We start from the raw sequence: 23,773 nt of genomic DNA, 5'->3' as shown, positions 1-23,773 counted from the left end.
GGACCCAACTCTCCGAGATGATTCAAAAGAAGGGAATTATGTTTCTGTTTGAGATTAAGATGAGCTTTTTGCAGCTGCGACTTAAGTTACAACGCCGATCTTAGTCAGACCAACAAACGCATAGTGCGTAGTGCTAAATGAGGTTTGCACCTACCGTGATGGTTTTAAACAATACCACAACAAATGTCAGACCCGATACTCTGCTGTAGCACGTACCCGCAAATTACTGATAGACATTGAGAGCCGCATATACTGTCTTCGGCCCCGTATGCAGTTCCCAGACAGGGCTGAACCCCCCAAAAAATCTGGAGAAAAAAAGAAAAGAAAAGAAGTTTGAAGTCGCTGGGAGAGACATATATTACAGATAGCTCGTCGTGCAGAAGTCCCAGAGTCGGAGCCAGGAAAACACACCCAAAAAGAGTAATGGCCCAAGTGAGTCCTCGTAGAGAAAGGTCCAGAAAGCCCTTATCGGCAGTGTAACCAACCGAAATGCGAGGATAAAGCCTGAGCACCAAAAGAGGAAGTTGTACACTACTGAGCTAACCAATTCAACTTTGCAGTTGAGATACAACACTTCCTTATCGTGGCGTAGACCTCCAATACATCGCTCCAGAAGGAGTTCTGATGTCCTTGAGCCTCCGAGCCCCAAAACTCCTAGGGCGAATCCTTGTAAGGAACGACATCCGAAAGACCATAAACATGTTGATATAGCTGCCCAGGTTCACAGGGGAGAGTAGTGCTTCCGCAATATGCATAGCTGGAATGAGCCAGCTCGATTCCATCCATCATTGCTTGGGGGCTGGGGAACCACCGAGCTTCTTCTTAGTCAACTACATGGCTGTTAGTTCCCATAAAGAATATTGGCGTAAAGCCATAAGGATGAAGAGTTCGATCAGTTCTATAGCAGGATCGGGAGCAAGCACTAACCCATTGTTTCTTACAATCGCGGTATGCTCTAGCTCGACAGTTAGCGATAATGCTCATGAAGATGGCATTGCCATGCCCGGGATTTAGAGCCGCATTCAGGCCGGAACATGGAGTATTTCGGACTCTCCAAGAGTGGCTGCAATAGGCAGTGCAGAAAAAGGACATACTGGAAATAATCATGACACATCTCCTTGTCATGAGCGTTGCGCTTCATGCATTTCAGACTTCGATCTGCAAATTCCTGACAGGGATCATAGTACTCGCTGGCAGATTTACTGGGAAGCTCATGTTAGTACATAAGCAAACAACGCTCATTCAGAAGGGATGTAAGGACACTGAGTAGGGGCGCATTCGGCGGAATGGCACGGGTCATATCTCGTGAACACAAAAGCAATGACCCGAGGGCCATTGAGTCAAAGACGGTGACAGAGAATAGTAAACAGGAGAAGCAAATGCAGGGATAAACCATACTTGCTGAACTTTCGCTCCGCTCGACCCCATGGATTAGCAGTAGCTTGCTCCGACCTGGCCGAGGATTGTTGTTGATCTGTCTCGGAAGCCATGGCCGAGGCAACGGGATATACAGGTGAAGACAGGTTCCAACAGGTCACGCAGAAGGGCACAGACGATCCCGAATGACTGAGGTCAATTGGATGTCGATTGCAAATTACCGAGGGAGAAAGAGCATTCAGACGACGGGACGGTCTAGTTTAGATGGACTTCGATCGATGGAACGACGGCAGGAAAAGTTCGAGGCGTGAGGCACAAAGTCTTGGCGTGAAGATCTACAAATTACGCAGTCCCCTGGAGTGTTTGTTCATCACAGCATAGTAGGTTTCAGAAACCGTTGCTACTTTGACCAAACATTACTTCTTAATAGAGCCAATCTTGTCATAGTGATCAATGCACACTGAGTTTATATCTTATGAAATATGGCCAGCTCCGCTTTCTGTACTGCCATAGTTCCTGACTCGGCCGGCCGGCTGGTGATCCCGAGGAATGCAAGGTGAATATTATTTCTTACCAATAGCTTTACCGGGTCTCATCACGAGTTAGTCAGAGAGAAGTCTCCGCGCAGCCACAAGCAATGCGCAATCCGAGACGAGACATGGTCCAGGGTGAGTGCCAGCAGCTCCATTGTCCAGAGAGAGTTTGGCGCAGTTTCATGCAGGGTACATGTGTCAGAGGCCGACGAGTGCCTAGCAGGCGATGTAGACGTGGAAAACAACGCATTATGCGTTAGCGGATCCAATAGATATGTCTAATTGAGCTGTGTAGTGTTGTACCTGCTGAGCATTGAGTCGTGACTCCAAGAGGTACCACTTACCTGATCCTCACTAGATTCCGCTGTACTCTTTCATGTTTTGAAGGAAATGTTTTGGTGGCTTTCTAGACCGCTTGAACTCCGGTCACATGGCATGCGCTCAGAGCCTTAAGGCAGCAATTCAAGTGGGGTGTGGAGAAAGTTGACCATGAGGCTATACTACTCTGCAGGGTGAGAGATGTGACAGCTGACATGAGTTGCTAAGCGACGAGCTGTGCAATCAGCCTAGCGACCACGGAAAGATGAAAACAGGACAGGAAACAAGAGGCGGTCGAACAGAAGAAAGATGTGATAATCTCAACGTCAGGTCACCTAGAGTCTCGAAGACGCGGGAAAACAGACATGTGTATGGAGCAGGCTAAAGCGCAAAGACAACTGTTACGAGGGTAAAGTCCCACCAACGCAGTACGGAGTAGAGACCCTCAATTGAACTGCAGCCGCGCTTCTTGTCAGGTTCCAATCCGCGTCGACTAGGACGATATTCAAAAAGAAGTCTGACAAGATTGATTTCGCTGCATGATCGAGTCTGAGCGGAGAGGGCGGGGAATTATCCGGAGACATCTGATACGGGCGTTTGATCGTCTGATAGCGAATCCCGCTCATCCCTAATCGAGTCAAAAAGTCCATTAACAACGGCTGAACCCTGGCGCGTCTGATGAGCCCGCCACATTCTCGACAATGTGCTCCGTATCAGCTAATCCACAGATTAAGGATCAAGGTTGTTTATCAAATCTTCGCTATCACCTCCGAACTAGTAATGTCCACTGCACATTAGATTGAGTTGTAGAAGGGTCATCCACACGTCTTGTCCGGGTTTCCCAGCCGGTGCAGTCTTTCGCTTGATAACAGGCCCAATAGCAGATAGGAGTCGGAGCTCGAATCGGTAAGAGTGTAGTCTCACTTTGCGAAAGTTGGGGATCTAGACGAACCGACCCGAATTAGTCGTCGACATGGCTAGTCAATCGGTGGATCCAGATCCTTCAGAGCCAAACCAAACAAAGAAACAGTTTCCATGGCTGTATCACGGAGCGTTCGTCTTTTGATGATGTGGCCTAAATGTAGTGGGGTCCAGTAAGGTCAACCCGAAGTTTGAAACCATGTCTGGAGAGTCGCGCATTCATGCTCAGCCCGACAAGTAGATCGGCAAGCTGATGGTGTCAGGCACCGAGACAACTTTGCAGTCAAGGTGAAAATGACCAAGGTCTTGACATAAATACCACAATGCACTCCAACCATGGGTTTCAATCGTCCATATAACCGGGTTGCCTTCAATCATCGTACTCTGTGGTCTTGAGAAAGTAAACCCCAAGCACTTTTAACAGAACCCCATCACATAACTTGCTTGAATACGTACACCACATAATAAGCCAGAAGGAGACAGAATTAGTGAGTTGCGGCAGCCCTTGGGAGCTTATGTATCTCAGCACCTGTTTTCACTAACAGAGCCATAGACGATGGCAACCGTAGGGACACTGACCTCACCTCCCATCCCTAACACTATGACACAGTCCGAGTGCAAGGGATCAAGTGCCATATGCGTCTCTGGCATAACGGACAAGGTTTCCTTCGAGCCCATCAAGCACTTGAATTTCGCACCGCCATCCAAAGTATACAGCATGGAAGATCTCGGCTATCCTGAAAACCGAGGAATTTCCCCAATCGGTGTATCGGAGCCCTTTCCACTGTTCTCTGCCGAGGCTATTCAGCAAATGCGAAAAGAAGTACTCAGCGACGAAGTGTTCGCCAAATGGAAATACTCGAGTGAGCTGGCCCAATGTCAACTCAGGGGATACGCAGCAGAGTGATTTTTGGCAGTCCACACAACAAGTTGTAAAAGCTGACGGACTTTGCAGATGTGCACCATTCACGTACGACGCTTGGAAGAATCCGGAGACCCTCGCTATCATTTCAAAAATCGCAGGAGTCGATCTCATTCCAGCCATAGACTTCGAGATTGGGCATGTCAATCTTGCGGTCTATAGCGAGGAAGAGAAGAACAAGGCACTCAATGCGATGATAGAGAAGGTGAACCGCGCGGCAGATGAGGGGGTATCAGGCTGCGCTTGGGAGGACGACGACCCAATCGTGGACTGGCACACTGACAGTTATCCGTTTGTGTGTGTGACCATGCTTTCGGACTGTACAGGCATGATAGGAGGCGAGACTGCTTTGAGGAGAGGAGATGGCGAAGTGTTCAAAGTTCGCGGTCCTCAGATGGTATGTTTTAGGCACTCTCCCAGGGCGCGATCATGCTGACAAGCCATCGTAGGGATATGCTGTGATCCTTCAGGGACGTTACATTGAGCATCAAGCTCTTCGCGCCCTGGGGGGAACAGAGAGGATCAGCATGGTGACTTCGTTCCGGCCGCGTTCTTCGCTCATAAAAGACGACACCGTGCTCACTACAGTCCGGCCAATCTCGGACTTGGGCGAGCTTTATCTCCAGTTTTCCGAGTATCGCTTTGAGATGCTACAGGATCGATTTCGGCATGCCAATAAGTTGGTGCGAGACCAGCAGCGTGCTCGGCGTCCATTCGACACACTTCGCTTGAAGGAGTTTATTCGAGAGCAGATCGAGTTTCTGGAACATATGGACAAAGAGATAATCGATGATGCCAAAGTGGTCGCTGGCCACTTACCGGATAACAGTCATCTGATCTCCGAAGAACTCAAACTGGAGAGATCTATGAAACCACGCCGAGTTGTGACATGAACAGTACCCAGACAGGTACTATGAGGGCTCGCTGAACGGACTCGCTCTGTTCTTTGTTGTTCAGTACTTGTCGCAAGTGGTAATAGCGCATGATCGTGGATATTCGAAGTTGTTGTTGCGCCACATTTTGAATGTTTCGTGCAGCGAGCTTTCGGCGTTTCCTGTTGTGGACGCGTTATTCATGATTATTATTTCCAATATTGACCTCGAGCTTCGAGAACTTGCACTTGTAGAGAATATGTGGTGCGTAGCGACTTCCTGCTAAACTGACACCCTCCGTCTTTGCAGGCCATATTACCTCTCTTCAGCTGCAACTAGCGACGGAGCATGCTTGAGTTGGTCCCCATTCGTACTGCTGTCCTGCAGTCATAACACCGACACGAGGTACCCAATCATTGAGGAGCCGTAAAAAAGAGCAGGGAGCAGTGTTGTAGTACACAAATTGTGAGAGTCTCTACGTTGATTGATCATCTCTGATGATGTGTTCACAATCCAGGTAATTTTCGTGGTCGTAAGGATGGCCTCAGTCGACTCTACATCGGAAAAGAGAAGAGAAGGGACATGAGAACCAGGTATCGTCCTTTCTGCCCTTAGGTTCGACGTGCATCACTGGTAGTTGTAACAATGGGACTTCTGTTGATGCTTGGAGAGGTGTTATTCTAACTTTCAATATCCGTCAAATTGCCACGCTCGAAGCGCCGAGTAAGCGAAGAGCGTCAACTGTTGGTTATTGTGCAGCCAAGGAGTGGCACGGGAAGTTGTCTGTACTCCGGAGTAGCTCTTCCCTGGGTAGCTCCGCTCAGTATCGAGGGATAGCGGTCAATTCACGCTGCGGGATGTTATCTTGGTGTTGGCTTGGCGAGGTTACTTTGTAGTTATTGATAGCTCAGTCATACCTACTAGGTATCCAAGACGGTCACAGATTGCGAGAGAAGGCATTCAGTAGTTTTGGTGAGTAGAAATCATATAGTTAATGAAGATCTGCAGCAGTGGAGGGAACCTTAGAAGGGGCATTGAGAATTTGAGAGATGACAATAGGGAAGCAATTGGTGGTGTCACGCGTGTTTGATGGGTTTGGTTCCTGCGCACTCCCTTCGATCCCGACAGAAAAAGTCAGGCTCACGAACCGCTGGTCGGTTGCCAACGCCTTCCCCTCGGGTTTCTCTTCATCCTGCGGCTCAGGCCTCTCGATCCTATCCTTGAATCTTCAACACCTCGATATACCGCTTTGCAAATCCCCGCGTCCCGATATCTCTCACTCATCTCTCAGCGGCGATTCGTCTTCCCGCGTTATGCCCGTCGTTCCTTCGATTACTTGAACAAACAACCTACATCGGTCGTGCCCTTGCTGACCCGGCGCAAAAACTTCTCCTCATATCGGCACCAGGAACAACAAATCGAGCCTCGCTCAACTTCCAAACTCAGCCCGTCCGAGTCACATTTGCGAAAGATGTCGAGATTTACTCCTCCGGCGGGTTCTTTGAGCAAGGGCTCTGGTGGGACAAAGGCTACTACGCCGCTTGACGCTTCAGGGGTGAGTTATCTTGGTGAGGATGTGTAGGGTATGCGCTAACTGGTATATGCGTGTACAGCTCTTCCAAACTTTACAAGGTCATGTCGATGACATCCGCGGCCTTATACAATGCGGTATCTGTATTCGACCACTCTACGAACCGTTCACCTTAGCCTGCGGACACACATTCTGTTATGGGGTCAGTCTATCGCTCTCCGCAATCAGGCCGTACGCTGATACTTTTGTCTTTAGTGCCTGTCTTCATGGTTTGCCGAAGGCAGATCGAATAAAACCTGCCCTGATTGCCGTGCCGCGGTGAAGTCACAACCTGCGCCGGCTTACCTGGTAAAGCCTCACAGTGCACATTGCCAAGACCATCCTTTAATAGTTTTCCCAGGTTCGTGCAGTTGTTCAGTTGTTTACGAGTCGTCCAGAACTTCTCGATAATGGGGAAACAACGGATCAACACAGGGCCCATCAGCTTGAAGAAGCAGAGAAGCTTGAGGCGGATAAGAAGAACACCAATTCTGGACAAGCCGGCTTATTTCGAGGCATTTTCAACAAAACGAGGTTCCATCCTGCTCAGCCCATTGTTGATGTCGATGATGGCGTGGTTCGCTGCCCCCAGTGCGCTTGGGAAATGGAGGAGACTTGGTGTGGGCGATGCGGGTTTGGTCACGATGATGATTCGATGTCGGGCACCGATTGGAGAAGTGATTCGGAAATGAATTCTGAAATGACGGATGACCCTTACGACGAGGAAGATGAGGAAATAGAGGACGGCTTTGGGCACCCGGTGGGCTTTGACTGGGGCGAGTGGTATGATGAGCACGACGGCCTACCCTTGGAGGCTCTTCCTCCCGGGTTCCGCCACAATCCTGCCTTTGGAATGATGACCGGTGCGCCTGTATTTTATGGTGATTTCGATTCCCATGATTCGCATGACGAGGACGAGAACGAGGACGAGGACGAGGATGACGATGAGGATATGGATTCGTTTATTGACGACGGCGAGCCGTCTGAAAATTTCGCTTCCGAATCCGACCGATCCACCATTGTTGGGCATCCCGGCTACAGCAGGGAGGAGTTACAAGCCCTATTCGAGGCATCACCCAGCTCCGGATACAGCACAGCGCACTCCAATGTCTACGACTTCACCGCAGTACCTGACAGCGGGGACGACGAAGAGGAAACTGAGCATGAGCGACATAATATTGTGGACATTGACACTTCAGACACTTCCGACGATTCGGAGGATGAGGACGAAGACACCATGGACTCTGACGATGATGAAGTCGATGATGATGAGGACGATGAGGACGACGAAGGGGATGACGATGATGACGACGATGATGATGACGATGAAGGACCAATTCGACCTGCTGTGGCCGCAAGTCGCCGACGCGGACCCCCTTTCCACGTACTATCAAGCTCATCACCTGGGAGGCCTAACGGTGGAATTGCTTTGAACCCTACAGTGAACGGCGCCAGCCCGCATACACGACGCGTCCTGCAACCTGAACCAGCAGGCTCTACTGCTACTCGCGCTATCTCGCTAGATGATGATGACTCAGATGAGGGGCCTGTCGCTCCGACGAGGCGGCGCGGCGTAGGCCGGACTTGACCTTGCTCATGTTCATCATGTCCATCAGGTATCCCTTCCCTATCGACCCATCGCCCGTGCAGTGCTGGACCATGCTTAAGGTGGCTCAAGCAACGCTACTACTTCATGATTAAATGCTTGTCGGAGTTTCCAGGTGCTGGGCAAATGACTTTTTAGCGACTTCCTATTTCTTTTCCTCTCCGGTATGTATGATTAGAATGGTTTCTGGAATCTTTCTTGGGGCGTCACTCGATTTAACCCTACCCCCCCACCACATCGGACAGGGTAGCACTTCTATTCGGGGCTTGCGCTTTACTTATTATACCACCATAGCGAGAATTCTACAGCGGGAACAATAATACTCAAAATGCCATCTAATTACATAGAACTTCGTCGTCTGCAGTGTTAGCTCGGTAAAAAGTCAGTCGGTAGAATCGTCCAACAAAAACCTAACACCGACAAGTAAATCCTCCTCCCACTGCTTCGAGACATCAAGTTCCGGGCACGTCGTCCAAAAGCCATGTGGCAAACCGGGATAGATATACTTCAACGTCTTCACGCCTTCTCCCCTAAGCACTTCCTCAAATAAGAGTGTCTCGTCGCGCCGCGGGTCCCACCCGCAGGCATAGAATACAGCCCTAAGAGCCAAATCCGCATGCGATTCGAAAAGCAACGGCGAGCGGCGAGCATCCGTGGCTGGAGCGCCGTATTTCTCTAATGACCTCAAGCATCAGTAAGCTTCCTCAATCCCACTATCCACTAGAAATTCTTAGAGGCTAGAATATAGTATAATCTTACCATGGAAATACTGAATAGCCTTCTTACTCAACCCCGGTGCATTCGTGAGCTCATCGATGCTCAAAATCCTCTCTCGATACTTCTCCGGCCTCGCATCTTCGTGGCATGTCGTCCCAGCTAGGAACAATATCCCTGTCACCCGGTGCGAGAGTATCAGGGCTGGGTCGGTTTCCTGTGCGACGATGTGTGAGATTCCTGCGGTGAAGTTGGCGCCGGCTGATGTGCCGCCTAGGATAAACCCTAGGGATAGGTCGATACTCGGTAGAGTGGCGTGGGACTTGGGGGATGCAGCCTGGTAGGGTATTAGTATATAACTTCGTATACAGAATAACTATATGTTGAACGGGACGGGAAGGCCGGGCCAACATACCCATCTCACAACATCCAAGCAATCCCCAAAACCAATTGGAAATTTATACTCCGGCGCAAGTCGATACTCCACGTTCAGCACTACAATTGGGATTTCTGCCGCAATGCGTCTGCAAGAAATATCGTCTGTTTCCAACCCACCCGTGACGAAACCCCCGCCGTGGAAGTAGATGAGGAGGGGTAGTTTTTTGTCAATTTCCGCGGACTGCTGGTACGAGCGGACGCAAATCTGGTGGCCGTCTCGGGCTTCGACATTGAACTCAATGATTTCGAGACCGGGCTGCGGGGTGATCGGGAGCCGATCCCGGACCATGCGGCCAATTTTGGTCTTGGGGGGAAGGTTGTGGGGGAACTATATAAGGTCTGTTAGGAGGTGTGAGGGGAGGTGTGAGGGGAGGTAAGGAGAGCCTACATTTTCCCATTGGGGGTGCGGAGTACCTAGATGGCGGTATTCGGCCATGATGAAGATACATAGATCGCGAGAATAATTGTAATGAGAGAATTGTGTCTGAAGTTCTGAGATGAGGTAGTTTAGGGTACCAACGGAGTACGGTGTACACAGTAGCGCTTACTGAGTAGTATGTCTCACCTAGCTACTTCGAAGGTGAAACATGTCAAATCGTTTAGCATCATACATACGATTTTATATGTAGCGTTATTAAAGATAAGATTGATAAAGATCAGATGCTTTTTCAAAATATGCAATGCCGCTGGGAATATAGTAAAATACAATCATCTATCAATACTCACACACCTCCTACCACAGGGCCTACTCCTGTCGACCAGCTTTCTCAGAAGAGAATGGCACTTCGAAGATCATCGCACCATTTCGGCCATCTGCAGCGGTCCCCTTGTGGTAGTTGTTCGCATAGCCTTTCCAGCGCCCGAGCCTATGCTCTTTTCCGACAGCAACGGCGATACAGAGGCCGCGTGCGTCGGTAGAGGTGGAGTCCGATGTGGATTTTGACTTTGACTTATGCTCAGAAGGTACTTGGCCGGGCTTGGCTGTCTCTGCTCGTCGCTCGAAAACCGAAATGCCATTGACCACACCTTTGACGAGAGGCTCCGCCTCTTCTTGGGGCGATACAAGGCTGTGCCGGTGGGATGGATCGGCGGAGGCAAGACTTTGCTCTAGTTGTTTGGAGGGGGTGTCTGGGGCTAGTTGTGAGATACTACCACCGCCGACAGGGCCTAGAGGCTCGATTGTCCTTTTGTCTTCTGAAATTTTCCACGCCCTAACCCAGCCGTCCCAGCTGCCACTAAGGACGACGTCTGTACCAGGAACGGTCGTTAAAGCAGTAATCCAGCGGGGCGTTGGCCTCATATGACGCGCATTCGATTCGGCCGTTTGTCGATCAGTCTCAGGAGAGTGTTCCTCAAGAGGTGGAATAGGGTCGAGGCCGTGGGCAGTCGGAATTGTGTAGAGAGGCTTCTTCTTATGAATAGACCATAACGATATAGAGCCATTGTCTGAGCCGGTGACAAAGTGAGTAGGTGGTAATGGTGCAATGCAGTCGATATTGTTCTCTTTGTAAGCGTTTTTGGACGAACCGCCACGGAAAATGAGCTGAGACTCTTCCACAACCTTCCATAGTCTGGCCGTACGGTCACGGGCTCCAACACTAATGCACTGATCTATCGTCATAGCGGCCAGAGATGTGACGTTATCTTGATGTCCGAATAGTGTCTCTACATAGGCATGACCAGCGGTGCTGATAGACCAAGTCTTGATCGTTCGGTCGAAGGAGCCAGAGAAAAGTTGTTCGCCTGAGCTCATTGTGGAAATGTGGCGAGCGAAAGCCAACCCACTGACAGAATCGCGATGTTGTGTGAACGTCTGTAGGGGCGTTAAGGTGGAAGCATCCCAAATGATGAGTTTGTTGTCTTCTCCTCCGGTAGCAACGAACTTCCCTGACGGAGATACCGCCACAGATAAAATGGCTTTGGCATGTCCTTGCTCTTCTGCACTCTCCGCTATTTTTTGCATGCCTCGTGTGAAGCGCACTTGCTTGGGCTTCTTCCGCTGTGGCCGAGGTGGCCGTTTTGATGTCTTCTCCGTTCCGTGGGTTGTCGGGGAGGCTGCTGTAGCGGGGATTGCGAGTTCCCACTTGATCAGAGTTTTATCCTTGGAAACTGTGTAAACATACGGTGCGTGAACGGCGACCGAAGTTGTGGTTTGGGTATCTGCTCGGAAAAAGGCATGCGAAGCAGCGGGGAAAACTAGGTCGGAAGCAATTTGACGATATACCCGTCCTTTAAATTCGTCCTGAGACAAATGGTCAGCCAGAGGTTGTAGGTGCAAGTTACTCTTCTACATACCACATCCTCTTTTAGCCTCTCTGCAATCAAATCCCGATCAATCTCGGCAGCGTCAAAACCATAATCGTCGACCTCGTCTCGAACATTATCCAAATATCGCTCAGCCAACTTCAGTCTTCGATCCGCAGCCGTTTCTCCCTCGTCCGACTCCGAGCCACTTTCTTCTTCTGAAACAGGCGCAGCCACGCTTTCTGCATCTTCGTCTAGATCGCTTCCTGAAATCGACTCTTCGCGTTCCCTATTTTTCCTCCCGCTTTTGTTTCGCACATCTCCATCTGCATCGACACCTCGTTTCTTAGTTGCGGGGGCTCCAGAGCGATCCTCCCTCTTGCGCTTTCGTTGGGACGCGGGTAGTGTGAAGAAAGATGACATTGTGGAGGAAAAACCGACAGAGTTTAGCCAACAATGGGTTCTCGACTCTAGAGTCTAGTCGGACATAGATCTTTTGGGTTCATTTTCAACTTTTTTTTTCTCAGTAGCAGAATGAGGCAGGCGGTGTAGTCACGTGAAAGCAGCTCTCCTGCTCCGCCAGCAACAGCTCCAACTACGATCTGCCGCGCGGTAGCTGATTGCCTAGACAGTACCTACACCATTCGGCATCAATTTCCAGCTTCCTGCTTCTTTCCCGTCCTCCCTCAAGCTCACCCCCTACCTCTACCTCAACTACTGTTTATTCTGTCAAATATTCAAGAAGCATATTGTCAACATGTACGTGCTCCTTCAGCACCCATATAGCTAGGTACAAGCATCGCTGACCGACACCGTCATAGGGAGGTTCTGCTCGGCATCACAGGCAAGGACTTCGTCATTCTTGCCGCCTCAAAGGCTTCTATGAGAGGTCCGACCATTCTCAAAGCTGAAGATGATAAGACGAAGCAACTAAACGAGCATACCCTCATCGCTTTCTCCGGAGAGGCGGGAGACACTAGTTCGTTCCCACCTGTATACGCACAGCTTTGATACCACCGGACTAATGAGCCCTCCCATACAGTTCAATTTGCCGAATACGTTCAAGCCAACGTCCAGCTATACACAATGCGAAATGATACCGAGCTGTCTCCGAGCGCTGTCGCCAACTTCGTTCGCGGCGAGTTAGCACGCAGTCTACGATCCCGGAACCCTTACACAGTCAACCTCCTGCTTGGCGGCGTCGACAAAATCTCCGAGAAACCCCACCTATACTGGATTGACTACCTCGCATCATTGGCGCCTGTGCCATATGCTGCCCACGGCTATGCCCAATACTACTGTCTATCGACACTCGACAAGCACCACCACCCCGACATCGACCTGGAACAAGGAATGAAGCTTCTGGAGATGTGCACAGATGAGCTGAAGCGTCGGCTGCCAATCGACTACAAAGGGGTACGTTATACGTTCCGGCATGGACACCGCGGATACGGATAAGTAGCTAATAATTCACAGGTCTTGGTCAAGGTGGTGACGAAGGATGGCGTGAGGGAAGTTCCATTCGACAATAACCGAATCGTTAAGAGTGCTTAATGTATCATACCAAGCATTTATGTTTCACTTTCGTTTCTGGTAACACGGGCTTTGGGATCTGTGAGATGGTCGATGCATTTGATCCTGGAGTAGTCTTAGCCAGCGATGGCTGCTCAGTAGACAATAAATGATATGACATGACATGACATGACAATTGAGTGTTTGATATGAGCTGATCATGAGCTCGGGGCTCCGACTTGTAGTTCCGCGAATAAGGTAATGATGCAAGTGAGCTCTGTTTGTTCTGTTTGCATATAATCTTCTTTCGTCGCCTGGAGTGATGGTTTCTAGAAGCCCGCAGTCTTCCCGCCCTCAATTTCCCAGTTCACAACGAGTCATGATGTCCAAACGACAGGCTGAGCTGTCGCTTGAGGAAGAGACTACTGTCGGCTCCCCAGTCTCCAAAAAGGCCCGCGTCGAGGAAGATAGTTTCCCCAAAGGCGATCCGCGTCATGGAGCGCTACCTTTGCGCCGAGCAGCTGGACAAGAGAGGGAAGACGATGAACGGCACGGGAATAATATCCTTGCGGCTGCGGACCAGGAAGGGGAGGAGCTTCAGGAAGCAGCACAGATAGATCCAGAAGACAACGATGAGAATGAGGATGACGATGACGATCGGCCTGCGATCATGGCACCCCAACGACAAAGCGCCCCGATGGAAGGATACAGCGACCTTTACCTCGATACGATCAATCGACAGATCCTTGACTTCGACTTCGAGAAATTATGCTCCGTCAGTTTGTCAAATATCAACGTTTATGCTTGTCTCGTGTGTGGCAAATATTTCCAGGGCAGAGGGCCCAAATCCCACGCCTACTATCACGCCCTCGAGGTTGGGCATCATGTCTTTGTTAATATGGGAACGAAGAAGGTTTACGTCTTGCCAGAAGGATATGAGGTGAAAAATAAGAGTCTGGACGATATCAAATACGTGGTCGACCCGTACTACACCAAGGATGAGGTGGTCAAGTTGGATAAAGAGGTCAAAGATGCTTTTGATCTCGCAGGCAAACGTTATAGACCAGGTAAAGACACATCTGTCGCGCTACTGTATTTCCTACCACATGCACTAATCTTTGGCTTCTTCAGGGTTTGTTGGTATGAACAATATCAAGGCCAATGACTATTTGAACGTCGTGGCCCAGGCACTTTCCCATGTTCTCCCAATCCGCAATTATTTTCTACTCCATGAGTTTCCGCAGCCGGGTACACCACAACTAGTACTGCGATTCGGCACTCTCGTGCGCAAGCTCTGGAATCCGAAGGCTTTTCGTTCCCACGTATCGCCACACGAGCTTTTGCAAGAGATCGCTTTGCGCTCATCTAAGCGCTTCACCCTCACCCACCAGTCAGACCCAGTGGAATTTCTATCTTGGTTCTTGAACAACCTGCATCTGGCCCTCGGAGGTTCAAAAAAGCCATCTAAGACCCCAACCAGCGTGGTTCACGCCGCCTTCCAAGGCCATCTTCGAATTGAAAGCCAAGCAATCACAGCACATTCGGATACGCAAAACGCCCGCTTGGTCTTCACCGAGTCAGGCACAATAAACAGCCAAACAACTCCCTTTTTAATCCTCACTCTCGACCTCCCCCCAACACCTCTCTTTCAGTCCGCCAACCGCGAGTCCATTATCCCGCAGGTCCCCCTGACCACCCTCCTAAACAAATACAACGGACTCACAGCATCCGAGAAACTCGCCCACCGTGTCCGCCATCGCCTTCTTCATCCTTTACCCCCCTTTCTCATGTTCCACATCAAACGCTTCAGCAAAAACCGCTTCGTCTCGGAGCGCAACCCTACAATCGTCACATTCCCCTCGCCCCGCTCTCTAGACATGTCACCATATGTAGAACCGAACCCCGACATTTGGCCTCCCGGCGAGCCAATCCTCTACGACCTAGTCGCAAACATCATCCTCGACCCAACAATCGCTGCCCCTGGCGGGACAGAAGACGCCGCGGAAAAGGGCGTAAACGCAGCCTCGGGCGGCTCATCATCTAGCGGTGCCGGCGCCGGAACAGAGAAGGTTTCGTGGCTTGTCCAGCTTCACGATAAGGCTATGGCGGCCGAGAATACGAAGGCTGAGAGCGAGCAGCGCAGTGGTGAGCAGAGGGGACCGGAGTGGTTAGAGATCCAGGATCTATTTGTGAAGCGGGCGGAGAGCGAGACTTTGTTCACGAAAGAGGGGTATTTGATGGTTTGGGAGAGGAGGAAGGTTCCTGGCGTTGGGAAGAAGGCGAAGGGGAAGGCTGCTGCGAGATAAATTGGAATACCTACCTAAATATCCACACATATACTCTCTACAGTTCAGTGCTTTAGATTGGACTGAGTACCAATAGCTCTTGTACAATATACAGTATCATGATGATATTATCGATAGATCATGGAGCCTACACAGACTCACTCTCATAAATCCACATTCGTATATGCTATCTTACATAGATCTCCCATTTCAGATTGTCGTTACAACTTCCCCCATCCATACAGCCTCCTCCCTGCCCTAATTGCCGTTCCCGAAATCATCCCCCAGACAGAGGCATTTACAGCAGCCTGAATGCCCATCATCAAAGCCATCTTCCCCATGTACGGAAAAATTTCGGCTCTAGAGCGACCACCCCCCCAGATACCGAGCCCATGGATGTCGGCTTGGAAATCGGCAGGAGCGCCCTTGGAAGCAAGGTACGATTGGGCTAGAGATCGGAGGTAAAAGGACTCCATGGGGGCGAGCAGTACTGTTGTGATCAGGGATGCTAGGTGAGAAGCTAGAGAGTCCACGGGAAGAGCGGAGAGAATGGTGACTCTGTGAGTTGGGACGGTAGTTGCGGTTTCTGCTGAGGAGTTTTGGCGACCAGTCAAATCGGGTATTTGAGGAAACATTTCCGATTCAGAGTCTGCAGCATCATTGTCCTCTTCGTTGTCTATATCAGGTGGTTGATTGGAGGGTTGGTTGGCCATGTCGTCAACTGGAGGCTCCTCTACGACATCCGGAAGAATGTTTATTGGACTTGAGACAATCGGCTCATTTCTAGAAGCGAGGGAGTTTACTTCTTCCGGTATACCGTTTGTTAGATCCTCAGCAGCTGGTGCACTTGATCTGTCTCCTGGGTTCGGGGTTACCGCTGCAGTCACATTAGACAAGCCGTCACTATCTGTGGTTTCAGAGTTGAGTATGGTGGCTGTATTTTGCCCGGGATTGGATAAGATCGTTTCGAGAAGCTCGGATATCGAACGACGACTAGCTGGGCGTTCCTGGAAGTTACGGGGATCCGCATCGCGGTCACTAGTCAAACCTCGGTCATACACGTGAGGACTATCCAGCTCTAGTTGCATGGCAATGGTCTCAGAATCGTGGATCAGATGTGCCCGCACTCGAGGAACTGATTGTGAGGATGCTGGAGATGGCGATCGAGAGAGGAGTGTATCCGAGAGTGACTGCCGTCGTTCCTCGTTTAAAGCACCCATCTCGCGCCGGTGGGAATCTGGGTCCGGCGAAGATGTGCGAGTCGAGAGGGTGAGGTTCCTCGCCCGCCTGAGCAGGTCCATGTTATCCTCGTCAGGGTCCTGGTTTCCTTCGTTCGACGATCCACCGCCAATGCTGTCAGAATGTGCTTCAGACCCGTGGCTAGACGTGTTTTGACGACTTGTGACGGGAGGGGTTCTTTCGGGATTTCGGTGCTGTTGCTGTGGATCTAATGGAAGATCTACCGGTTGATTAGGTAGCTGATGGCCTTCAGATTGCTCCTCCTGCATCGCGAGCAGTGCAAGCGAGTTCCGCCGTGATCTGAAAGTGAATTTGGACGACAGCCACTGTTTAAGAGCATTAATCTCGTATAGCAAGTCGTCCATGAGAGAGAGGTTGCTGCGCTGTGCCTCCTCCACGGCTCGACGCCCGAGGGACGGCACCATCCAATCAAGTAGATCATTGTCAAAGGCCACCTTTATCGAGAGAGGATCCGTGACAGTTGGTTTGGGCAACCGCCTGCGGATCAACCTATAAAGCCGAACCTCAATCAATGGTCGGAGGTAGACGTAGATATAAAAAAGTGAAGGCGTTTTCAGTACGTTCCAAGCAAACTCAGCCACCGAACGGGGCGTAATCTCAGTTGGAGGTGTTGAGAGCAGCATTGTAGTAAATTCGCCGAGGGGCAGGAAGTATCCAACGCCAGGCATTGAGGTAGAAGGAATTAGGTGAAGAGACTGGAGCAAGGAGTACATGTACGATTGCATGGCAATTACAAGAAGAATCCCTCGGGTCCTATAGACTTGTTAGTGTCCGGTTTCATTGAGACACAAGCGACTTACGCAGAGTGGAGGATTGTGAAAGAAGCTCTCACAACTTTTGATGCGACATCATTGTTTGGAAAATAATTCTGTATAGTGGCGATCAAGCGTTCCAAAGGATGATGCCGGCAGATAGATATACAGGTCGACATAGCCCAAGCTGGTACTCCAGCAAAATAGAACCCATAAATGCCATGAGAGGCACGTTCATGGCTTATGATCCTCGTGAGAGGTAGATTTGCATAGCTTCTGAAAGTCTGTAGCGGCCCGTAATCAGCTTCGACTTCCTCGCCTACAGAGCATTTTCAGTTTCCTTACCTGGATTCGACTCGTGAGTGATGTAGCCCACCAAGAGCCCAAAAATACTGAGATTTGATCGAGAGTCACCATAACCAATCCGCAGTCGTTCTCAGCTAAGATCGCTTCAACCTTCTCCTGCTCACTACGGCCACGATTGGCGTCTTCGCTGACAACAATTCCCATAGTTGAGAGGATGTCATTCTTCGCTCTTCTTAGCTCCCTTCCGTATGACTTAGACTCGGGGTTGACCGGGTGACCCCTTTCATCGTAGTGCTGGACATAATCGTCCGCATGTAGTGGAGAGACCCATCGCTGTGGCGGGTTTATCTGCCCTTCGGACGACCCAACTGGGGGGTCCGGGGCCTCATATGGGGAACGGCCCTTGAAGATAGTCAATCATGGTCCAAGACAGAAATTCAATAAATACGCTAGCAAGGCAACCTATGGGTAACTGATGGAGAGGGGGAAGTCAAATATAAGAAAATACAAGAAAAAAGAAAAAGGATTGAACTCAATGGAACACACAAATTTGTTTATGGGCCATTCCAGAATCTATGGAAGAGACGCAGAAATGGCTATAGTAACAGCATTTGTACTTCAAAAGAAAAAAAGGTGGAGAGCCTACCAGAGCCAAGCGATTCAAGTACGCACGTCGTCCCATTGTCTGTATCAGGTTTTTGATCCCATTCTCCTGCAAAGGCAGATGTTCGAATTGAGGCGAATGCTTAGAATATTATGTAGCCAGCCAGCGTCTAGGTAACTAACTTACTAGAGCACGGACCACGGGCGGCCACATGCTTTTCACCTTTCGGGGAATCGGGGCTACGGTACGTTAGTGTTTGACAGTCCCTCAAACAGAACAAACAGCACAAACTCATCTCAAAAAAAGTGATCGAAAAGTTCCCGAGCAACGCATCTGGACTGAAATTGAACGAACGCTACCATCTTACTTAATTGGCAGATCTTTTGCGTACGGATGATGGCGCGCTAGATTGTACATTCTATACACAGTCAGAATAAAGTCCGCCATGTCCAAAGCTGTTATCAAGACCACGTTCGAGGCGTCTCGAACCCTTCGTCCCATCTATACCGGAGGCAGCACCGCACTCGATGCTAGTGGTCGTCTGCTGGTTGCCTGCGTTAATGAAGATGCGCTCCTCGTCGACCTTGAGACCGGTGATCAGCTCGCCATTCTTGAAGGAGTACGTCCTCATATGATAGTTGATTTGCCTAAATCCATGCGCTAACCCAGAACACAGGATGGCGAGGTCATTACCAGCCTAGCTAGTTCGTCGCATCCATTATCTTACCTACCTTGTTAAGTCGTACTAACACACAACTAGTTACGCCTTCTGCCTCGCATGTCATACTTTGCTCTCGGTCCATGTCGATGCGGATATACTCTCTATCCCCCTACGATGGCACATTCCGTACTGTTGAAACGAAGCTCGTTAGAAGCCTTAAACCACACACGGCGCCCGTTGTGACGACTGCCACGGACCCCACCAGCACGCTGCTAGCGACCGGAGCTGCAGATGGCTCGATCAAAGTATGGGATATCCGGGGCGGTTTTATCACACACAGCTTCCACGGCCACGGCGGTGTGATTTCGGCCTTGTGCTTCTTCCAGTCACCCTCTGCAGAGAATGATAGCAAATTGTCCCAGAAGAAGAAAGCGAAACGAAACGCGGGGGAGATAGATGAGCAAGATGATACGGAGATGGTGAATTTGGAGCCCGCTATTGGTACCTTCCGACTGGCTTCCGGCAGTGAGGAGGGCAAAGTACGCATCTGGGACTTGAACAAAAGAAAGTCAATAGCGTCCCTTGACTCACATGTCTCGGTCGTGCGCAGTCTTTCATACTCACAGTCAGAGAATGCCCTACTCTCCGCTGGTCGGGATAAGACGGTTATTGTGTGGGATATGCGAACATTTAAGACTAGGCGGATAATCCCTGTCCTTGAGAGCGCGGAGGCAGCTTCTTTTGTCGCAGAGGGTGGTCTATGTCTGGTGGGAGGAGAGAACGGCAAGTTGCGTGTGTGGGATTGTAACAGAGGAGGAGAGGTTACCAGCGAGCAAGAAGCTGCTCCCGACTTCGAGATGGTGGTCGCAATCCATTACACGCCCGGAATGCCCTATGCCATGACTGTTCATGCCGATCAGACTCTCAGGCTGCACTCCCTTGAGCCGCTAATCAATCTTAAACCCGGATCCGCCATCAACCCTTTGCCTGTTGTTAGGCGTATATCTGGCAACGACGATGACATTATCGACCTCGCATATATCGGTCCTGACCGGACCATGCTTGCTTTAGCGACCAACACTGAAAGCATCCGACTTGTATCCATTGGGGCTTCTGAGGACAGGCCCTCAACTGAGAGGCAGGAGTATTTCGGTGCTGATATTGCTCATCTAGACGGCCATGACGACATTATCATCTGTATTGATGTAGACTGGTCTGGCCATTGGCTAGCTACAGGTGCAAAGGATAATACGGCACGCCTCTGGCGTCTTGATCCGGAGACATCATCGTACACATGCTTCGCGGTCCTCACAGGCCACGCAGAGTCCTTAGGGGCCATCAGTTTTCCACGGGACCCACCACCTGTCAACACCCCAGCGTACAGCGATCCAGTGAACCACCCTCCTCCATTTGTTTTCACCGGCTCTCAGGATCGTACGGTGAAGCGTTGGAATACGGGTAAACTAAGCATTACTACTTCCAAGGACCCACATACACCAAAAGCACTATTTACTCGCAAGGCTCACGACAAAGATATCAATGCTCTTGATGTCGGGCCCTCGTCACAACTCTTCGCCTCTGCTTCACAAGATCGAACCGTGAAGATCTGGTCCGCTGAAGACGGGTCTGTCCTCGGTGTCCTACGTGGGCACAAGAGAGGCGTTTGGTCCGCGCGTTTCTCACCGAAGGGCACGCCAATCCTCACTGCGGATGCTAAAAGCAGTACAAACAGGGGCATGATCGTGACCGGCTCAGGTGACAAGACTGTGAAGCTCTGGAGCTTATCTGATTACAGCTGTCTTCTCACATTCGAGGGCCACACTAACAGTGTGCTCAAGGTGCTCTGGCTTCCGCCACCCGATATGTCCAGTAAAGCAGATGACGAGGAGGACGAGGACGCGGCTGTGACAAACAGTGCCACTGCACAACTACGCCCTCTTGTCGCTTCGGCCGCCGCTGACGGATTGGTGAAAGTATGGTCTCCCTACACAGGAGAATTGGAGACAACGCTCGATAACCACACAGACCGAGTCTGGGCTCTAGCAAGCCCTACACCATCTGGATCGCGCGACGATGTCAAACTCCCTTCATCCAATGCCTCGTTTCCTTACGCCATCGCATCCGGATCTGCAGACTCAACGGTTACCTTCTGGACCGACACAACCTCCGCAACTTACACTGCCACCGTCAACGCTAATTCCGCTCGCATTGAACAAGACCAGCAATTACAGAACTACATTGTATCAGGCGCCTACCGCGAAGCTATCACGCTTGCTCTCCAACTTAACCACCCCGGCCGCCTTCTCTCTCTCTTCAACAGCGCGGTTGACGCCGCCGATGACCCCAACTCAACTGACGTTGAGAAGGAAGAGCGCGCAAACAGCCTGACAGGCAACCCCTCCATTGACGAGGTCCTCCAAACTCTTGACCCTGCAAACCTCTTCACCCTTCTCATCCGCCTTCGTGACTGGAACACAAACGCTCGCCACTCAAAGATCGCTCAAAGAATTCTCTTCGCCCTTTTCCGATCTTATCCCGCTTCTACATTCGTTGAGCTCGCCTCATCAAGCATCGCGAAGCGGAGTACCGATGGCCGCGCAGCAGCTGCTATGAAAGATATCCTCCAAGCTCTAGCCGCCTACACGGAGCGCCATTATCGTCGTGTCGAGGAGCTCGAGGATGAGAGCTATCTCGTTGAATGGGTTCTCGGAGAAATGGACGGCGGCATCGGCCTTACTGCTCTGGGAGCTCCTACGCAACAGGGCATCACCGGGGTCGCTGGTGAGGCTGAGCATGAGCAGGATGTGGTCATGCTCGGTGCCTGAGACTGAGACTGGGTGAAGGGACAATAGGTTGGCTTGGTGGATAACTATACGAAGGTCATGTACGACTAGACTTCTTTTTTTCGTCTTGCTGTTTTGGTTGGTTTGATACGGTATATACCTAAGGGTGTTTGTCTGGGGAGTACATGTACATACATACCATTCTTTGCATTTGCATCAAGGTCTATGAAAAGTTTTGCTTCAAAGATTCGGTCAGTCTCGTTCATATATTCCTAAACGGCTGTCCTCTAATGACTCCAAAAAGGACCGGATCACCAATATATGGTCACCAAGCACTCTTCAGTCATATGATGCGATATAGGCTAGTAATCTAGGACTTTATATCCCAGGTCAGCTACCTGCGCCGGCGAGAATCGCGGTCACTGTCCCGGTCTCGATCGCGATCTCGGTGTCTGCTAGAAGTGGTTGATGAAGAGTGTCTGGAGCAATATCGATCATCGTCGCGGTATTTCTGGCTTCTCCGGTCGCGGTCCCGATCTCTATCACTATCCCTATCCCTTTCCCAATCCCGATCCCGGTCACGATAATACCGACTGTCTCCTCCACTGCTATCTTCATCATCATATTTTCGTCTCCTCGAATGCCGATCACCGGCTGATCGACTCCTGTCTCTTCTCGAATGCGCATTCCGGCGACTTTCAGAACGATCGTAGTCGTCGTACTCTATGCGCCGGGCCTCACGGTCCCGGTGGCGATCTTTATCACGCCCACTTCGTTCCAGATTCCGATCTCTCCTCTCCTTCCAGTCTTCTTCATCGTTCCGTTTCTTAGATTCCTTGGCTAGAGCTGAAAGCTCTTCCGGTGTGATTGTTTCGCCGGTCTTCTTATTCCGCATAAGCACAGGCATATAGACGCCCTCTGTATTGCGTTCGCCGTCCTTCTCTTCGCCAGCTTTCCTCGAGCCCTTGCGCATAGCGGCCTTGCCCCAGGCGCCTAACTCAACCTCCGCCTTTCCATTAGAAACATCCTTAGCTCCAATTCCCAGAAATCCAGGCCGGCGAGCAGGAACATGTGGGGTATTCGCTCTTTTAAGATCCGCGCTGCCGTAGTTCTTGCCTACAGCTTGCCCCTCTTTCCAGCCCATACCACGGAGCAGCGCCGCGCCAAACTCCTCCACAGGAATTGCGTTATATTGGTCCAGCGTCGCGGACTCCGGCCGTGCCGCAATATCCGCCCGGAATGACTTCGTCTCGCTCGGATGCTCATCATACATTCCATCCTCGTCTTCCTCCCCCGCGCGCCGAGATTCAATAACCAGATCCGACCGCCCCTCCACCTCCCCTTTACTCTCCCTCACAAGAGCTCGCAAGGCGATCTCATCCTCCGTAAGCGGTTTGCGCTCTTCCTCAACAACTGGCGCTGCGTCATTCATCTCTTGGCCCCCGGCCCCATCCCCATTTTTCTCTGGAGCCGCGGCATCCTGGCCGTGCGCAAAGCTCAACCCGTAGGTCGGACTCGGCCCCACAGACTCCCCGCCACTGGAAACATCAACACCCTTCCTCCTGGCCTCCTCCATAGCTTGCACCTCCTTGGGAAGAAGGTTTTTGCCACCGCGCGCCCGTTTCACCACGCCCGGCCTATCACGCCAGTTATTCCCGCTCGCGACAGGGATCGTGAGCGGCTTTTTCTCCTGCGATGCGCCATCACTCGATATCGTCTTCCCTGTTAATGTGTCGAAGCCGCTGACGGACTCGAATGCGGGCTCGGCGAGTTCGTCGTCGGAATCATCATCGTGGTGGTGCGGGCGGCGGGTGAGGGTTTGTTTAGGAGCGACGTGGAATTTGTTAGAGGTGACTGTTTTCGATATTGGGTTTTTGGAGCCTAGTGAAAGGGAGACAGGCTTTGGGGCTGGTGCTGGGGAACCATTTATACCGTCTGGCGGCGGGTTGGAGGACATATTATGAGTCTGCGTGCCGTTGAAATCCCTTGTCCTCACAGTTATAGGGCTGGGCGTGTATTTTCAAGTGACAGACACACGAGCAAAAGATCACTCCATAAGTTTTGATGAGTGATTGTAGATATGTATGCGCCTAGA

General features: G+C 50.8%; 10 protein-coding genes across 10 annotated transcripts; 5 read left to right on the top strand and 5 right to left on the bottom strand.

The window, feature by feature from the left end:
• Positions 1-342: 342 nt before the first annotated feature.
• Positions 343-1,723, bottom strand: BJY04DRAFT_195551 (coiled-coil-helix-coiled-coil-helix domain-containing protein). The gene is made up of 4 exons (XM_073712233.1): positions 1,399-1,723; positions 1,095-1,202; positions 928-955; positions 343-830 (listed from the first exon to the last, which is right to left on the bottom strand). Exons 1-4 carry the CDS (start codon positions 1,488-1,490, stop codon positions 786-788), a joined length of 273 nt encoding a protein of 90 aa, XP_073568331.1. The 5' UTR covers positions 1,491-1,723; the 3' UTR covers positions 343-785.
• Positions 1,724-3,705: 1,982 nt separating this feature from the next.
• On the top strand, positions 3,706-4,964 carry BJY04DRAFT_221020 (uncharacterized protein; the record flags this gene model as incomplete). The annotated part of the gene is made up of 3 exons (XM_073717014.1): positions 3,706-4,052; positions 4,105-4,468; positions 4,521-4,964. The coding sequence occupies 3 exons, from the start codon at positions 3,706-3,708 to the stop codon at positions 4,962-4,964; spliced, it is 1,155 nt and encodes a 384-aa protein (XP_073568330.1).
• A 1,010-nt stretch (positions 4,965-5,974) lies between these two features.
• On the top strand, positions 5,975-8,443 carry BJY04DRAFT_110144 (uncharacterized protein). The gene is made up of 4 exons (XM_073708125.1): positions 5,975-6,498; positions 6,557-6,676; positions 6,730-6,822; positions 6,875-8,443. Exons 1-4 carry the CDS (start codon positions 6,415-6,417, stop codon positions 8,099-8,101), a joined length of 1,524 nt encoding a protein of 507 aa, XP_073568329.1. The 5' UTR covers positions 5,975-6,414; the 3' UTR covers positions 8,102-8,443.
• A 1-nt stretch (position 8,444) lies between these two features.
• On the bottom strand, positions 8,445-9,707 carry BJY04DRAFT_229740 (alpha/beta hydrolase; the record flags this gene model as incomplete). Its single annotated transcript, XM_073719127.1, has 4 exons — positions 8,445-8,794; positions 8,879-9,170; positions 9,249-9,599; positions 9,660-9,707. 4 exons carry the CDS (start codon positions 9,705-9,707, stop codon positions 8,502-8,504), a joined length of 984 nt encoding a protein of 327 aa, XP_073568328.1. The 3' UTR covers positions 8,445-8,501.
• Positions 9,708-9,931: 224 nt separating this feature from the next.
• On the bottom strand, positions 9,932-12,016 carry BJY04DRAFT_195542 (ribosomal RNA-processing protein RRP9). Its single transcript, XM_073712232.1, has 2 exons — positions 11,567-12,016; positions 9,932-11,513 (listed from the first exon to the last, which is right to left on the bottom strand). The coding sequence occupies exons 1-2, from the start codon at positions 11,936-11,938 to the stop codon at positions 10,017-10,019; spliced, it is 1,869 nt and encodes a 622-aa protein (XP_073568327.1). The 5' UTR covers positions 11,939-12,016; the 3' UTR covers positions 9,932-10,016.
• Positions 12,017-12,128: 112 nt separating this feature from the next.
• On the top strand, positions 12,129-13,223 carry pre1 (proteasome core particle subunit beta 4). The gene is made up of 4 exons (XM_073712231.1): positions 12,129-12,274; positions 12,337-12,494; positions 12,558-12,931; positions 12,992-13,223. Coding segments are annotated over exons 1-4 (612 nt in total). The 5' UTR covers positions 12,129-12,272; the 3' UTR covers positions 13,070-13,223.
• A 145-nt stretch (positions 13,224-13,368) lies between these two features.
• BJY04DRAFT_195537 (ubiquitin carboxyl-terminal hydrolase family protein) lies at positions 13,369-15,424 on the top strand. Its single transcript, XM_073712230.1, has 2 exons — positions 13,369-14,094; positions 14,159-15,424. Exons 1-2 carry the CDS (start codon positions 13,407-13,409, stop codon positions 15,331-15,333), a joined length of 1,863 nt encoding a protein of 620 aa, XP_073568325.1. The 5' UTR covers positions 13,369-13,406; the 3' UTR covers positions 15,334-15,424.
• A 109-nt stretch (positions 15,425-15,533) lies between these two features.
• On the bottom strand, positions 15,534-17,834 carry BJY04DRAFT_221014 (uncharacterized protein; the record flags this gene model as incomplete). Its single annotated transcript, XM_073717013.1, has 3 exons — positions 15,534-17,325; positions 17,373-17,608; positions 17,670-17,834. 3 exons carry the CDS (start codon positions 17,832-17,834, stop codon positions 15,534-15,536), a joined length of 2,193 nt encoding a protein of 730 aa, XP_073568324.1.
• Positions 17,835-18,583: 749 nt separating this feature from the next.
• Positions 18,584-21,884, top strand: BJY04DRAFT_229738 (U3 snoRNA-associated protein UTP13). Its single transcript, XM_073719126.1, has 3 exons — positions 18,584-18,853; positions 18,911-18,938; positions 18,995-21,884. The coding sequence occupies exons 1-3, from the start codon at positions 18,680-18,682 to the stop codon at positions 21,718-21,720; spliced, it is 2,928 nt and encodes a 975-aa protein (XP_073568323.1). The 5' UTR covers positions 18,584-18,679; the 3' UTR covers positions 21,721-21,884.
• On the bottom strand, positions 21,351-23,772 carry spp2 (spliceosome ATPase-activating subunit SPP2). The gene has a single exon (XM_073712229.1). It carries the CDS (start codon positions 23,633-23,635, stop codon positions 22,073-22,075), a length of 1,563 nt encoding a protein of 520 aa, XP_073568322.1. The 5' UTR covers positions 23,636-23,772; the 3' UTR covers positions 21,351-22,072.
• Position 23,773: the final 1 nt, after the last annotated feature.

The sequence above is a fragment of the Aspergillus karnatakaensis genome (assembly GCF_047715665.1).
Source record: "Aspergillus karnatakaensis strain CBS 102800 unplaced genomic scaffold BJY04scaffold_45, whole genome shotgun sequence".
In the NCBI taxonomy this organism is placed as follows: Eukaryota; Fungi; Ascomycota; class Eurotiomycetes; order Eurotiales; family Aspergillaceae; genus Aspergillus; species Aspergillus karnatakaensis.
This window is presented reverse-complemented; position numbering and strand designations above follow the sequence as displayed.

What these genes read in the sequence shown, in the direction of transcription:
- BJY04DRAFT_195551 (XM_073712233.1), bottom strand. Translation starts at nt 1,490, where the DNA reads ATGGCTTCCGAGACAGATCAACAACAATCCTCGGCCAGGTCGGAGCAA. An exon ending in ATGTGTCATGATTATTTCCA is followed by an intron (nt 956 to 1,094) that starts GTATGTCCTTTT and finishes CTGTCGAGCTAG; the next exon opens with AGCATACCGCGATTGTAAGA. An exon ending in GCGATTGTAAGAAACAATGG is followed by an intron (nt 831 to 927) that starts GTTAGTGCTTGC and finishes ACAGCCATGTAG; the next exon opens with TTGACTAAGAAGAAGCTCGG.
- BJY04DRAFT_110144 (XM_073708125.1), top strand. Translation starts at nt 6,415, where the DNA reads ATGTCGAGATTTACTCCTCCGGCGGGTTCTTTGAGCAAGGGCTCTGGT. An exon ending in CGCCGCTTGACGCTTCAGGG is followed by an intron (nt 6,499 to 6,556) that starts GTGAGTTATCTT and finishes ATGCGTGTACAG; the next exon opens with CTCTTCCAAACTTTACAAGG. An exon ending in AACCTGCGCCGGCTTACCTG is followed by an intron (nt 6,823 to 6,874) that starts GTAAAGCCTCAC and finishes TAGTTTTCCCAG; the next exon opens with GTTCGTGCAGTTGTTCAGTT.
- BJY04DRAFT_195542 (XM_073712232.1), bottom strand. Translation starts at nt 11,938, where the DNA reads ATGTCATCTTTCTTCACACTACCCGCGTCCCAACGAAAGCGCAAGAGG. An exon ending in AGAGGCTAAAAGAGGATGTG is followed by an intron (nt 11,514 to 11,566) that starts GTATGTAGAAGA and finishes CATTTGTCTCAG; the next exon opens with GACGAATTTAAAGGACGGGT.
- pre1 (XM_073712231.1), top strand. An exon ending in CGGAGAGGCGGGAGACACTA is followed by an intron (nt 12,495 to 12,557) that starts GTTCGTTCCCAC and finishes CCTCCCATACAG; the next exon opens with TTCAATTTGCCGAATACGTT. An exon ending in TGCCAATCGACTACAAAGGG is followed by an intron (nt 12,932 to 12,991) that starts GTACGTTATACG and finishes AATAATTCACAG; the next exon opens with GTCTTGGTCAAGGTGGTGAC.
- BJY04DRAFT_195537 (XM_073712230.1), top strand. Translation starts at nt 13,407, where the DNA reads ATGATGTCCAAACGACAGGCTGAGCTGTCGCTTGAGGAAGAGACTACT. An exon ending in AGGCAAACGTTATAGACCAG is followed by an intron (nt 14,095 to 14,158) that starts GTAAAGACACAT and finishes TGGCTTCTTCAG; the next exon opens with GGTTTGTTGGTATGAACAAT.
- BJY04DRAFT_229738 (XM_073719126.1), top strand. Translation starts at nt 18,680, where the DNA reads ATGTCCAAAGCTGTTATCAAGACCACGTTCGAGGCGTCTCGAACCCTT. An exon ending in AGCTCGCCATTCTTGAAGGA is followed by an intron (nt 18,854 to 18,910) that starts GTACGTCCTCAT and finishes CCCAGAACACAG; the next exon opens with GATGGCGAGGTCATTACCAG. An exon ending in GGTCATTACCAGCCTAGCTA is followed by an intron (nt 18,939 to 18,994) that starts GTTCGTCGCATC and finishes ACACACAACTAG; the next exon opens with TTACGCCTTCTGCCTCGCAT.
- spp2 (XM_073712229.1), bottom strand. Translation starts at nt 23,635, where the DNA reads ATGTCCTCCAACCCGCCGCCAGACGGTATAAATGGTTCCCCAGCACCA.